At 55.7% G+C, this 14,878-nt stretch overlaps 1 protein-coding gene across 4 annotated transcripts in view; it reads left to right on the top strand.

Annotated features, from left to right (window-relative positions):
- RASSF5 (Ras association domain family member 5) overlaps positions 1 to 14,878 on the top strand; it is a 29,730-nt gene that overhangs the window by 11,139 nt on the left and 3,713 nt on the right. For 3 of the 4 annotated variants that reach the window (XM_080569050.1, XM_080569051.1, XM_080569052.1), the window contains exons 3-5: positions 12,413 to 12,523; positions 13,957 to 14,254; positions 14,637 to 14,752. In XM_080569050.1, the coding sequence (XP_080425176.1) occupies positions 12,413 to 12,523; positions 13,957 to 14,254; positions 14,637 to 14,752 (525 nt within the window). Of the gene's footprint in view, positions 1 to 1,677; positions 3,197 to 12,412; positions 12,524 to 13,956; positions 14,255 to 14,636; positions 14,753 to 14,878 lie in introns of those variants that run through there. The other variant, XM_080569053.1, reaches the window with a different exon arrangement.

The following is a 14,878-nucleotide window of genomic DNA, read 5'->3' as shown; positions in this document are numbered from 1 at the left end:
ACGTCCTGTTGTGCTGCTGTTGGCCAAGTAGTTCTTGCTGCTTGAAAAAGGAAAGGTGAAGGGGAAATAGTGTCAGTATTTCAGAAAGAGACTAACAGGGTGCCGTTATACACCAAGGGAAAAAAAGGGGATTGGCTTCTGGAAACGCAGGAAACTTCAATTAAGAGGTGGCATAGTTGGAAGTCAGTAAATAGCATTACAAATGTAAGCAAACCAGAAGCACTGGAGAAATAGCTGCTTTAATATCACGCAGTTAAATACTGCTGCTGTGTAATACCAGGCATTAATAATTCAGGCTTTGATCCAGCAAAGTACTTAAGAGAGCGTTACGTTCGGGTCCCCGATTAGTCTCCCTGGGTGAAATCCAGGCTCCGCTGAAGCTGGCGAAAGCTCTGCTGGGCTCAGCACCAGGGCTGCGGCCCTTGGTCTGCTCAGAGGTTTGCACCCGGGCGCTGGTTTGTTCTGCAGGTCGGCTCGAGCGCAGACTGACGCTGGACAAAAGGGTCAAAATCAGATTTTATTTTACTTTTTTAATGGTGGCGACTTCCCAGGCAGTGATCTGCAGTGGCAAAGCTGAGGCTGCTCGGGGAAGCTTTGCATGGGGCAGCAGTGCCAGCTGTGACCGCTCCACCTGCACAGCCCCTGCAGCACGGCTGCTGCTGTAGCTCATTCTTCTGTTTTCACCCCAAAATGCCCAGGGCTGAGGCTTCAGTGGGGATCCAACCCCTGCACCCTTCGTGGGCCCAGCGCTCGCTTTCTGCTCGTGCCGTGCATGCTCGATGTAAGCCTCTTGCTCTGCTAAATATAGCCTGGTGAAGCTGCGGAGCTTGGTGCCACTGCAGAAGGATGCACGTTGCTAAGAGGACAGCTGATTTTTTTTGCGGTGTTACAAGTAGCTTTGTAAATACGCCGTTTGGATTCTTGCCTTCTGCTTTGAGTTGCAGGTGTTGCGTCCTGCTGCACGGCTTGTGCTGACATCCCATTTCGTATTCATGTTGCTGGCTTGGGGGTGCAGAGCTCTCAAAGCCTCGTAGCAATTCAAGTCCTTCAGCTAAGGGATACGGATGGAAGGGTGCGAAACGCCGTCTGCAGCCTGTCAGGAGGGGAAGAGGTTTTCAGGAGTGGATGGATGGGGTTTGCGCAAGGGTCTGGGAGCCCTTGCAGAGCAGCTGAAGGGTCCCTGTGAGCTGACGGGGCAAGGGGCAGCCCCTCTGCACAGACGTGGTTTGCTGATGGTCCTACTGCAGCTACTCGAGCCGGGAACTCGAGCCAAGGCTCCTGCCTGCCAGCTCCCTGGGCTCGCCGGTGTGGTGTAAAAATAGCTCTTGGTGGTGGGAATTGTGCCTTGAAAGGGACGTGAGGGACTCAACAGGAGAGCAGCCCTCTGGGCACAGCAGTGCCTTGCCCGGTGGGCTGCTCCAGGGCCTTCTGCAAGCGTGCGCTGGGGTCTCCTGGGGGCTGCACCCAAACCACTGGGAGCTTTTCCTGCTGAACCTTTGTACCTCCACCTGCCAGAACACCTGGCGATGAGTTCATGGATGGCATGGGAGGGTGCTCTTCCTTTTGGTTTGGAACTTACTATGTTATTAATGTAAACATCTCCCATGATTTCACAGCTCTCCATCATGTCTGTGCTCTCTCCGGTTCCTTCTTTCCTGACCTAGGCTGGCTCCAGGAATGGAAACCTTGTTGTACCTCTGGTCTGTGCTGCCCTTCTCCGCACCTCTTGTCATTTTTTATTCATTGGGGTGGGGTGGGCTGGCTGGCCAGGTCTTGCATGAAGTATTTGAAGTGTGTGCCTGGGATGGATTTATTCAGTGGCACAGTACCTTCAGGCCTTGTTCCCTTTCCCTTTCTGAAATAATTATGATGCTGCTTTGGCTGCTGCCGAGCACTGTTCACGGGGTTTCACCTGGGATTAACCTGACTGTGAGGGCTGCAGAGGGAACTGGATGCGTGTGAGCGTGCTGCGAGGGGGGAGCGCGGGGCTGTGCGCTGGGGTCGGCTGCAGCTTCCTTCGCCCCCGTGCTGGATTGGGCCCTGTTGGAAGGGACTCACACAAACCATAGGAACGGGGTTGCGGAGGAGAAGAAAAATGTGTTCCCTGCCTGTGAAGTTCCTAAATATTTATAGCTCGAGAAGAGCCACAAAGCAGGCTGGAGTCCCCTTGCTCCAGCCCAGGGGAGCAGAGGACGGAGGAGGCAGCCCCGAGCAGGGGCCAGGCTGAGTTTCCGACAGGGAGCAGGGATGCTGCTGGTGTCTGGGGAGCTCTTCCCGAGCCCCTCACTGTGTTTTCATCCCTCTGCAGTGAGGGCTTCCTGCAAACGGGGTCGAGGAGCTGGGTTGCATTTTCCTGGCTGGCAACTGGTCCTGCCCCAGCTGGGGGAGGCTCTGCTGGAATCGCTGCTCCCCAGAACCAGCAGGGAGGCACCCGCTGCCTCCTGCACTGCCCAGGGCTCCCGGCACCCCTGGGGAGGGTTTGGGGCTATGTCGTCGCCAGCCCCCCTTCCCCACCACCTTTTGGGGCCGCACAGCTCCTCGAGCATCCTTCGGGCTCGGTCCAGCCTGGGCTCGTTTCCCAGCAGATGCAGCGCGGCTCCCGGGGATGCGCTAACAGAAGGAGCAAGAAGCCAGCCCGCGACGGCGATGTGGTTTTGGGCAGCAGGCACGCGGGAGGCTTTGGGGGGGACCCGGGGCCGAGCCCAGCACCTCGTCCCTGCGTGCAGGGTGAGAAATCTCGCAAGAGGAAGCGGCAGGGCCGCGCAGCAGGAAGGGGGAGGCGATGCTGTGGGGGTGCCCCAGAGGCCGGCCCGCGGGCGCTGAGCGAGCTCGGGGGCGAAGAGCGGGAGCGAGCCGGCAGCGCTGCCCTCCATGCTGCGCGGGGAGGCGGGTGGAGGAGGAGGAGGAGGAGAGGGAAGGGTTACCCGGCGCGGCTGCCTGGTAGCGAAATAGCTGCGGCGGCTCCGGAGGATGAGCAGGAGCCGTTGCAGATGAGCGCCGGCGAGCCCAGGATGTGAGCGCGGCTCACTGCGGGGCCGCCGGTGGTCGCTTGGCCTCTCGCCTCTGCTCGCCTTCGATGACCATCGGCGGCAGCATGAGCAGCGGGTACTGCAGCTTGGATGAAGACCTCGAGGATTGCTTTTTCACAGCAAAAACCTCTTTCTTCCGGAGCACGCCGTGCAAGGTCCCTGCCAAGGTAACAGCTTGAAAGCCGCTGCGCGGGGCGGGAGGTGGATGTCGGTGGTCGTGCGCGTCGGTCTGCAGGTGCTGCCAGAATTCGCTTGCTGTGGGGTCAGGAGCAGCGTGGTCTGAGGGGCTCTACCTGCCTCCTGCAGGCTCGCTGCCTCACTGGGGGGGTTTGCTCTGCTGCAGGATTTCGCAGCCATCTCTTGCATACCAGCTCACCCCCTTCCCAGAGGGTCCACGGAGGAGGAGCTGACTCCAAATGGGATTTTCAGCTTTAGGGGGGCAGGCAGCAGCCCTGCGAGCTGGCAGCTGCTGTCCGTGGGTCAGTGTCCTGGACAAAAACCCACGATTTGGCCCCACAAAATACCCGCCGTCTCCGCGTATTGTACCTGTCGGGTGGGCAGTGAGATGGGGAAGTTCCAGGACCAAATCTGTCTGCAAACTTGTTAACACGGGGGTGAATGTGGTCCTTTCCTGGGTGTGCGAGTGCGTGTCCCTGCCTTGGAGATGGAGAGGGTGCTTGGCTGGGCAGCGTGTGGCCCCAGGACAAGATTTTTGTAATATCAGTAACGCAGAAAATGCGCAAAGCTGCTTCGTGTTTCAGTGTTTGTTTAAAAAGAAACATCCCCATCGTAAACTTTGCCCCGACCAGAACTGAGCATAAAAGGAGAAGGAGAGAGAAGCCGCTGCGGAAGTGGGGGTTTTGCTCAGGAAAAGCACCCTGAAGGGCTGCGAGATGAGATCTGGTGGGGAGCAGCACCGGGGGGGGTGTCCAGAGGGCTCCGGGAGAGCTCGGGGACACACAGACCCCCCTAAATCATCAGTGCTGAAATGCTCCTGTCTGGGCTCTGCTATATTTGCCCGGCTGAGGCTGCGAAGTTCCAGCCCTCAGCAGGTGCTGCGGGTTTCGCCTTTCTGCGGCGCGGGGCCAGGGCTGCGACCCGGGCCGTTATCCCTGCGAGGCTCTCGGCCTGGGGCTGGGTTTCAATCAGCTGGGAATTTTATTTTTCACTTTGAAGAAATCTTCCCTTGGGTTTAACGTGGGATATTCCGTCTCAGCCGCCAGCTCCCTCTCGCTATGATTAACCGACACGTACTGCTGGGTTTTAAATGTCATTTGATGATTCATTTGTGTAGGAGATGTAAAAGATTGTGATGTTGTTATGAGATGGGCTGCACCCAGTGCTGGTTAACGCTGCTCTTATCGAGCCTGGGCACTGCAGCTCCTCCAGCACCACCCTGCCTGGGCTCAGGACATCTCCCTCGGAGGGGTGCTGGGGATCTGTGGTGCCTTCTTGCTGAGCTGCTTGGCTGGATGCGGCTGGCGTGGGCCGCTGGAGAAGATGGAGCCTGCTGGGGCTTTGGTGTTACGGGGAGGAAATGGTTCCTGTGCATGAAAAACACACACAATTTGCTGCTCAAGCAAATGTTGCGCAATGGGGCTGGGTGAGGAGGAGGGTCCCAAGCATTTCTCCGGCTGGGGGGTGGAAAGCGTCCTCAGGTGTTGGTAGAGGAAGGTTTTGGGGGTTTCTGGCTTGCTGGGGGTGGGAGGTGCAGGAGCGGGCTCCGAGAGGTCATGCTGGATGCAGGCCCAAGCACAGGTGGACATCTCCCAGGGGTCTTGCATCGCTCTGTCCCCTCACTCTTAATTGGCATCTTGCTTTTCTTGAGCAGTTTTACTGAATGTGGACCGTTTCCATGGCCGCAGTCAGTGCAGGAACAGCAGCATCGCATTTCAGCCACCAGTACGGTACCTGCTTGTGGCCACCTGCAGCAGACGTCCTCTGGACCCAAACTTGGTTGCCCTGCTGGGTGCCTTTGGGAATGGCAACGTCCGTCCTTAGATGCCTGGGAATCGTTCCCAAGCCCAGGATGTGCAGTGTGCCCGCAGAGCCCTGCACTGGGCAGGACTTAGCTAAACACGGGTAACTTAGGGGTGCAGGATGGGAAAGACTCAGAAGACTCTGGAGAGGAAATGTTATATGTGGGGCAGGAGGGGGCAGACAGGCCTCCTGCCATTAAACAGGATAAAAAATGGAATTTGATCACTGTGATTAGAGAAATGATTTTCTTGGTTCAAATAACGGGATTAGTCTGCAAAGCCTCTTTCTAGGAATTTTGTGATTCCTTTTAATTTTCAGAACCACCGGTGCAATCACTCTTCATTAGCAAACAACCATTTTGGATCTCCAAGTGTGACTTCATCCCTGGAGATCTATTGCTTGGCATTTTCCTGCCTCCTCGGCTGAGTGGTTTCAGTGGCTGCTGCCTGAAGCACAATTGCTCAACGCTCTGCAAGAGCCCTGCTCGGGTCCTGCATCAACAGTTTACAGAGGGAAAGGGGCAAGTTTGCCCAAGATGAGAAAACACAAGATGGCAAGGATGCCAAATCACTGCTGCGCTAGGACTACTACAAATTTTGGAGGAAAAAAATATAATCTGCAGTAAAACCTTCTGAAAAGAGACCGATGGGGGGAGGAGAGGTGAAGCTCCTCCGCGTAATGGAAGCAGCAGCTCTGGCTGCCTGTGCACTGCTGCCGGCAGCCCTCGCGCTGGTGGTGGAGCGGGGCCGTGGGATGAGCAGTGCTTCTTCCCATCCTTGGTGGCTCTGGGCAGCCCACCCCTCTTGTCCCTCCTGTGTGGGATGCTTGCACCAGGCGGACATGAGCTGATGGTGGCAGGAGCATCCCGTTTAACTAAAAGTGTTCAGATCTGAGCGTGCCCTGGCTGTGGATTCTCTCCTGTCCGGGAAGGAAGGGCTGGTCTGGCCCCCACAAGGCTGCGGTCGGTTCCCGGAGGTCTGCTGAGACCCAGCGAGTCCCTTGGATCTGCCCTGATGTGGGCTGGGGTCTCCTCGGGCTGGTCTCTGGGGATGCCAGGGGTGCCCCAACACCACTGAGCCAGGCACTTGCTGGCAAGCAGAGAGGTGGCAGAACAGCGGTTTCTTAACGAAATCTCAATGGCAATCAACACACCGAGCCCATCGCTCGCTTCTAACCTCTGAAACACAGCAGTGAGCCTTTTCCTCTTCTCTAGAGATGCGCTGCTCCTGCATCTTCTGCCTCTTCCTTTGAGCCCCACAGGAAACAGCAGCGTTGCTTGAACTTGGCACAGGCAGTGAAACCTGCGGTCTGTGTCTGCTGCAGGGTGCAGGGGGAGGCACTGGGGGCTGCAGTGACCAGGGTGTGGAGGGGCAGAGGTATTGCAGCTCCCCGCTGAGAGCTCGGGCTGTGTTTTGGGGAGCACAAATTGTTGCAGCACTGATTTAAATGGGGATGGAGCCGTGCCCGAGCACACAGAGGGAAGACTTGGCCTCTCCTGCCTCCAGTTAGGGTGGATGTTGCCAAGAACGCAGGCCAAATCCATCTCCACACTTCTGCTCTTCAATTCATTAACTGATTAGCTGGTGAGGAGAAATTAATGGGGAGCGAGAGGGCAGGGACAGTGCCCACGAGGCTGCTTTGTGGCAGCGAGGGGTGGCGGTAGGAGTGATGCTCTTCAGCTGGAAGTGGAGCATCTCTCTCCCGGCATCTTTGCAAACCGGTAACTCAAGGTCACCAAGGCTTCGTAGTCGCCTTTCTTGGCTTAGAATCCCTCTTCTGAGAGCACGTCACCACACTCACAATGGCCCGAGGGTTTTTCCCTCCTGGCAGCAGTCTGTCACGAGCTCACAGCTCATTAGACAAGCGCAGGATTGTGGAGGGGAGCCTGGTGTGGCCGACTCGCCCTTCCCAGGGCTCCTGGCCTGGGCAGCCCGTCTCCTGCTGGGCGTCAGCCCCAGCTGAGGCTCCAGCCCTGTCTTATAATAGCTATTATTTCTTACAATTGAGGAATAATGCTAGTTATAGAGGGGGAGCGTGTTTGCAGCAGGCTGTGATGGCAGGAGGAGGATGTGGGCTCATCTCTGCACTGCTGCGGGTGCCCTGGGCTCGGTCCTGTGCATCCCCTGGGTGCCTGCATCTTGGTGCACCACAGCTGGGTGCGAGGCATTTTGTGCCACTTCATCCCCGGGTGGCCAGCGTGGCTCTGTCCTGGACGCCGCGGGCTCAGCAGCACCCACCGGGGTTGTTACGGAGCGGTTGTTTTGTTCTCAGCTTGTTTCATCCTGTCCCGGTACAACAGGAAATGTGGCAACGGTTGATGGTTACTAGCTTCTGTTTTTCTCCCTCCAGCCAGAATTGCATATTCTGCAGCAGAAACTCTGCAAAACCAGAGGTCTGGGTAGATTCATGAACTGCTCGGTGGAAGGAGCAGCACTCCTTCCACGCCGTGTCAGTCCCACCGCGTGGGCACCGTGTCCCCCAGGGGAGCCCAAGGGGCCCAGGGCAAAGCCTCGCTCCCACCTTGCCGGGCTGGAGCCCAGGCAGCTCACAGCCATTAGCGCCCTCCCCGGGGACTGCTGCAGCCTTTGCCTCGGGTGCGCAGGAGCAGGGCGAGCTGGCAGGGCTGTTGTAGGGTCGCTCCTGTGCTGTCGGTGGGGTGAAGCACGAAGACTTCTTTTTTTCCAGCACCGTGCTGTTTTGTTGCAGCGTTCCTCCAGCTGACTTTCATAACGCGCTGCAGCCTTCCTTCTAAAATCACAGCAGTTGCAAAAGAATCGGCCTAGCTGCTTTTCAAGCCCGCTTAAATGCTAATACAGTGGAAGTGGTAGCTTCTGGGTTGGTTTCTACAGCTGAGGTGTGAGGGGACGAGGGGCTCGGGAGTCCCGTGCCCTTCCTCAGGGACATCTCTGAGCTGTGGCCCAGCAGGGCAGCGCTGCACGGGGCCGGTGGCTCTGCGCAACTGGAGCCGTGCTGCGGTGGGAATGGTTAAACCCCCTGGCACTGGGAGCTTACCAAGAGCAAATTTAATTCTGTACCAGCTGTGCGATGACTTAGAACGTGAGTGACCCTAAGAGAACGTAACGTAGCCATTAGAACCTTTTTCTTTTTCAATTACAATTGTGCGTGGAAGGAGAAAGACCACCCCGTGGCACGCTAATCCTGTAAAGCCTTGGAGTTGTGACAGCTGAGCACTGGAATCTGCTTTGCTGGAGGTGATCCTCCCTTCGGGGCCAGCCTGTCCAGGGCAGGTCGGGCTGGGCAGGGAGGCAGCTGGGCACTGGAGGCTGCGCTCTGGGCTTGGCTGCAGCCCCCAGAGCAGAGGGCGCTGCTCTCGGAGCTCTCGCGTGTGGCTGGCCCCGAGGTCTGGGAACACTGTGACATACGCCTGCATTGGTCAAAACCCGTAGATGCGGTGTGCGACTTACGGGCAGTGTTACTGTCTGAGTGTGCTTTCCTGGGCTCTGGTTTTGTATGGGAGGGAAGCCGGAGGACGTGCTGCAGGTCTGGCTTTGGGGTTGTTGGTGAGACCTGCAGGGTGGATGTGACGTGATGCTCGAACGGAGCCACCGTCACCGTGGTCCTGAGCCAGGCTTCCTGCTCCCTGGTCTGCGAGTGATGTGGTTTGTCTCAAACACAAGCAAATGAAGAGAAATTAACTGGGGCTTGGGTGTTCTCATGCCTCTCTCTGAAGCGCTGCAGGAGGTTGGCTCCTCATCGGCTTCTCAATGGGTGCAGGGCACAAAGATGCCTTTCCCTGGAGCACAAAGCAGTTGGTGCCCACCTTGAGCCTGCTGTGAGCCCAGGGGAGCAGCCGTGGTCCTGGCTGTGCCCTCCATGGAACCGCTGGCATCCACGTGCGCCTTACTCGAGAGCTCGTAATTGCTGGCACGTCTTAATTTCCTCCACTGGAAACATCACGTCAGGGGAGGGACTGGCCCTAATGGAGAGGAGCAGATTGCAGTGACAGAGGCAGACTCCGCCGATCCGCTTGCTTTTGCTGTGCACGTCCGGAGGGATGCTGGTCTGCACCGGGTTATGTTCGTGCCACGGGTGAAGTGCAGCACGCACGTGCTCTGCATGCAGCGTGGCCGCAGCTGTGCCGGAGCAGCTTCAAGGCTGTTTGCAGATGGAAGGATCCTGTCCTGGGCTCTCCTGGCACGGGGCTGGCTCGCTGCATGCTCAGGGCTTCCGAGCGCACATCTCCTGTTAATTGGAAAGGAAGCTTTTTTGTTATTTTATTTTTTTCCCTAATGCCACTTTGGATAGTCTCTACCCTTTACTCTTTTTTAATAGACTCCCATGTCAGCAAAACACCTGTGTGCAACTATTTATTTACAGTCAATAGATTGCAGTGAAGCCTGAGTCTTTTGATAAATTGGGGAGTTGAAATTGCCTTTATGATGAATGGGTATTGATGTGCGATTCTTAACTACTGCAGCAAAGCTCTGCTTTTGTCTCTTCTAGGCAGTGAACAAGAAGGAGAGCATACGACAACGTTAGTGTTCTTGCACTGGGTTACTGCCACAGACCTGTGAGATCTGTGTTTTGAGGTTTCTTGTTTGCCAACCTCAAGCAGAAATTGTGAAATCTGCCTTGGAGAATTGCTTGAATGACTTCGGGGCTCTCCAAGTCCCGAGGCTGGAGCCATCTTGCCAGATTGCGACCAGAAATTTCATTTGTCCTGGGCTCGATTCTCCTCCTGAAAGAAATACCACAGCTAGCCCGGGGAGATGCTGGCTTACGTGCAGTGTGCTTGTGTGGCAGGCTGCAGCCCTGTGGTCGCTGCCTCCCTCCGTGTCTGCGTCTGGGAGGAAAAGCCCCAAATCCCGGGAAGTGGGGCTGCCAGGAGGAGCGGGGCTCTGCTCCCAAATTGCTTTTTTTCCCCCCTCTTTTTTTTCCCCTTGGAGGTTACAGTCCTCGTTTTGAGCCTTTCCAGCCTCGCTAGCATGTCCCTTCACGCTTTCTGCTCTCCGTTAACGTTAACTTCTGAGGAAGCCCACACAAAATATGGGATTGCTGCTCGCGGTTCCAGGCTGCATGGGCTGAGATGTATTCATAGCCTGTCTCTGGGGAAGGCGGTGTTTTATGGAGAGGCAGCAGAGCTTTGCGGTGTGAAATACGGGCCCTGAGCGTGTTCCAGGACACACGCGGGCTTGTTCGCAGCCGGTGCGGACCTGGGATGCTAAGGGCTGTGCTTGCAGGGACCTCGAGCAGCGGGGACACCCAACCTGGTGCAGATCCTGAGGCAGGAGCTCTGTGACCACTCAGTCCTGCCCTTGCAGCAGGTTATTTCCCCCAGGGAGACCCGCGGGCACCTCTGGGCTTCCCTGCACGGCTGGGGAATTCCTGGCTTCGTTTAGCTCCACGAGTTTCATTTTGCCTAATAGATTTTTCTTAGCCCACTTGTGGACCTGAGTTCACTCCAGGGTCATGCGAGTCCTGGCTTCCATCTTTGTGTTGCTGCTTTGGGCTTGTAATCACAGTACCTGGGGGTGGGATGCAGGTAGGTGACCGCAGAAACCCTGTGTGCCGAGGATGTTACTGCAGCTCCGTCGCTTCAGCCTCGTGCCCTGGGTTTCCGTCCCCTTCTTGCCCCTGGTTTGTGGTGCAGGCACAGCACCAGCAGCTGGATATGGCCCTGGAGCCTCAGAAGACTCCGCAGCTTGGGGTGGGAGCAGGCAAAGGTCCTGCCTGGATGTGCGGCCGCCTCCTTGCCGGCCTCCTGGTGGGATTTCGGGACAGTCATCAGCTCTTGTGCTCCCTCAGCAGAGCCAGGCACGCACAGGCACCGTCTCACCCAGCTCCGCGTGTGGGATTTTGTCCTGACATTTCATTTTCAGGGGGCTCGTGGGCCTTTACAGCTGGTGCTGCGGTGCTTCGGCATATGGAAGGTGGGAGCACCGCTCAGGCTCTCGCTGGAGGCTGCTACAAACGCTGTCGCTGCGGGAAGCCACCTGCAGCCGTGCTCCCAGCGCCTCAGGAGCCCCCCAGCTCTGCGGCAGAGCCTGGGGGCCCTGGGCACCCACGGGGCTGTCAGAACCAGGCTCTCTCGTGGCAGCTTCTCCAAACCCATCCGCGACCCTTCTGCTTAAACGCTCCAAGCGCTGGGCTGCATCTCGGGGGCTGAGAGCTGCCTCTCCACGGCAGGGCTGTGTGCTTCTGTTACTCTTGGTGACATTTCCACGCACAACCTGCAGGCTAACCCCACCAACGCGCCAAATCTGTCACTTTGCTTCCTAAAGGAAACTCCCCCAACAAACCCTTGGTGAGCAGCAGCCGTCATCCTGTAGGCGAGCCCACACGCGGGCAGACGCGGAACGGCTTCTGACACGGGCTGGGCCGTGGTGATTGTGTTCGGGGTGGGCAATTTATTAGTCATGCTGCTGGCTTGCTGCTGATGTGAATTTTATTTTTTTTATTTATTTATTTATTTTTGCTTTGAGCTGTAATTTCCAAAGCTTTGGACAATAGCAGCACATCGCTTGGAGGAGTAATCCAGCAGAGATTTAACTTCAGGTTCTGCCTGGGTGAGCCTGCTGAAAGCTCGTTCCTGGAACACTGCAGGCTGCTACGGGGCTGCCCGGCTCGGGTCGGCAGCGCGGGGGAATGCTATAAATAGGATGTGATTTTCAGCTGCATCGCAAGAAGCAAAGAAATGCTCGGCAGGTGCGGGTGGCTTTTTATGAAAGCTGCTTTTAGAAGCTGAATTCTTCACCCTGCTGCGCCCTGCTTTGTACTGGGATGTCGTTACTGCCCCGTGCCTCCATTTCCCCCTCTGTATAGCAGCAGCAGTAAGGCTTCCCCCCAGGAGATGGGGAACCACGGTTATTACTTCCAAAACATTTATTCATCTTTCTGCAGCTCAGTGTGGGGGAGCACAGAGCTGCCTGGGACAGTGTCTATCAGTCAGATCCAGCTTTTACCAGTCAGTAACTCCTGGTCAGGGCTGGGCCCTTCAGGGAGCAGGGATGTGATGTTTTGTGCTGCTGCAGCTCTGCAGGAGCTGTGTGCTGGGTCTGGGCTCACCAGGAGCTCTGTGCTTCTGCTACAATCACTGCCTGACCCTTACAAGACCAGTCTTTCATGCTTTGGCACTATAAGAGAAATTAGTAGCGAGGCTCTCCACCAGCAAAGCCTCTGCAGGTCTGTAGAAATGGCTACTGTTAGACAGACAGACACAGCTGGTGGGTGCTCCTGTAGAGGAGTGGTTTGGGGCAGGGACGTTTGCATCCCTGTATCACATTCACCCTCTTGGCCATAGGGACCATCTCCACCTGTGCTCGCATGAGCTCAGGAACTGTGTGGCATCTTTGTTCGTGCATTTCCCAAGCAAGAGAGGAGCCGAACAGATGCGGCGTTATCCCGTATACCAACCAACTAAAGCCCGTCTCCTCTCCTTTCAGAATGTAACGAAAACAGTAGAAGAAAAACCCGAGCCTCCAACCGTCGAGGAGATCAAGAAGAAAATTGAAAAATACAATGCAAAAGTCACAAACTGCTTGTTGATGAAGCTGGTACGTATTGCTCTCTGTTTGGGCTGCATGCAGAAAGACCAGTGCTGATTTCTTGGGGCTCTGGCAGTCTCCAAGGCCAGAGGGCTCGTGGCTGTAGAGCTGTTCGTGTCTTCCTCACCTGACCTGTGTTTTCTCCTGCTTTGTGCTGCTTGGGTTGCTTTTTTTTTTTTTTTTTTTTTTTTGACTGTCCTGTCCTGTCTCAGCTGGGGAAATTCACCCAGTAATCTCTGGCCAACATGTGCTGCCATTGACTTGCTGCGAATTGAGGAGGGCGGGGATGAGTCATGGTAAAACTCCGGCTGCAGGGCTGCAGTTCAGCAGCTGTCGCAAAGTGAATTTAGAAGCACACAGCCTTCCTAGAAACAGATTCTTTTCTCGTCTGCCGCCGCCATGCTTCTTTAAGCAGAGATCTAAGAACCACAGTGGTTGCATTGTATTTTGAAGCTTTGATTGCGAGCTTGTTTATCACCACCTGTAAGTAAAGCCTGGATGAGATGTAGCGAGGAGGAAAGGAGGCGGTCTGGTTTACAGACTGGAGTACCACCAAGGCACAAGCTTCAGATGATCTTACAGTGTTGGGGGGGAAAGCTTCATAAAGCACAAAATAAATTCTAGAATTTCTAAGAACGGCAGCTACATAACTTCCTGGTGCTTGCTAACATCTGAAAATAAAAGTTCATTTAAAATAGTAAATCTCAGAACAGTTTTCTTTGTGAAAGCTGCACAGTAAGCTCTGCTGGAATGTCTCGCCTGGTGATTTTTTACCCCTCGTAATTTACAGGAGTAATTTGGGACCCAAATGCTTATTCTTGAGGTACTTGAAGCTTGGTACAAGTGCAGTTCCGGGACTCGATGCATGCCGGCAGCCCCTTTGGTGGGAGCACAGGCTCCCGGCTCCTGGCATGGATCACTCAGTTTTGTACTGCCCAGCACCGCAAAGTGACAGCAGATAGGCAGGGAGGGAGGGAACTTGAGAGATCCCATCGAACATGAGGAGGTAGAGCCCTTCCCAGAGGTTTCAAATCCTCCTTGAAGTGCAACTGCAAGTGGCATATAAAGGTTTCCATTACTAACTTGTAGCAGCGTTGATTTTAAATACGAGAAGATAGCTCAAACATGGGAGGAGATGAGTCACCGTGGAGTGGAAGGAACAGGAGGAAGTCGGTGGTGACTAACCCTAAATTACTACTTACTTTTTACACGATTGCTAAAAAAACCCTCAAACCCATCGGAGTGCTGAGCAGCAGAAAGCCCAGCAGCCGCCCTGCGGGCTGAAGCTCAGTAGAGCAGAAAGCTCCTCAGTGTGGTGGTGGGGAAGGAGGAGGTGAGCTCGGCCTGGCCTGCAAGGCCCCGTGGTACCTCATGGCTGCCCGTCAGGTACCTCACGGCCGTCGGTCAGTCAGGTCCCTTCACGGCCGTGTCCTTTGCTTCAGAATGACGACGGGACGTACACCGGCTTCATCAAAGTGCACTTGAAGCTACGCCGCCCCGTGACGGTGCCGGCAGGGATCCGGCCGCAGTCCATTTACGATGCCCTCAAGGAGGTGAATCTGGCGGACATGACGGACAAGAGGACGTCCTTCTACCTGCCGCTGGACGCCATCAAGCAGCTCCACATCAGCAGCACCACCACGGTGAGCGAGGTGATCCAGGGGCTCCTGAAGAAATTCATGGTGGTGGATAATCCCCAGAAGTTTGCACTTTTCAAGGAGATGCGGAAGGATGGGCAAGGTGAGTTTGCACCCTCGGAACTGCCAGCTTTCCGAAGGCTGATCAGTTTTGCTTGCTATGCTGTGATACAGAAACCTGATCAAAGCATCCCTCCAGGGCTCAGTGGTGTGGCAGGCAGGCAGTGTCTGCGTTTCAGATGGATAAATGGCCTGACCTCCTTGAGAGGTGATGCTGCTGAAGTTAACGGGGAATTACTAATTGTCAGAAACGGGCTGAAGTCGTGTAAGACCTAACAGATTGTCATAGATCTCTGATGGATGCTCAGCTGCTTCTGCTGTGGTCCTGAGCAGTATGAACCACTTCTCTAGTCCAAATTAACCTGCTGAGCTCTCCCCTGCCCTGGCACCCGAAGGCTCATGGTGGATGTCTGCTCCCGTTGCAGTTCTCTTCCAGAAGCTCCCTCTCACCGAGTACCCCTTGTACCTCCGGCTGCTGGCTGGCCCTGACACGGACGTGCTCAGCTTTGTGCTGAAGGAAAACGAAACAGGGGAAGTTGAGGTACGTCTGTGACTCTTTTCCTTGGTTTTTACGTGAGCGTTTAACAGTGGGCAGTGGGACAGACCCCAGACATTTACAGCAGTCAGTGCAGGCTGAAGCGGTGGCACGTGGTTGCTTCTCTCCCTC

The sequence above is a fragment of the Anser brachyrhynchus genome, assembly GCF_964034855.1.
Source record: "Anser brachyrhynchus genome assembly, chromosome: 27".
NCBI lineage: Eukaryota > Metazoa > Chordata > Aves > Anseriformes > Anatidae > Anser > Anser brachyrhynchus.
This window is presented reverse-complemented; position numbering and strand designations above follow the sequence as displayed.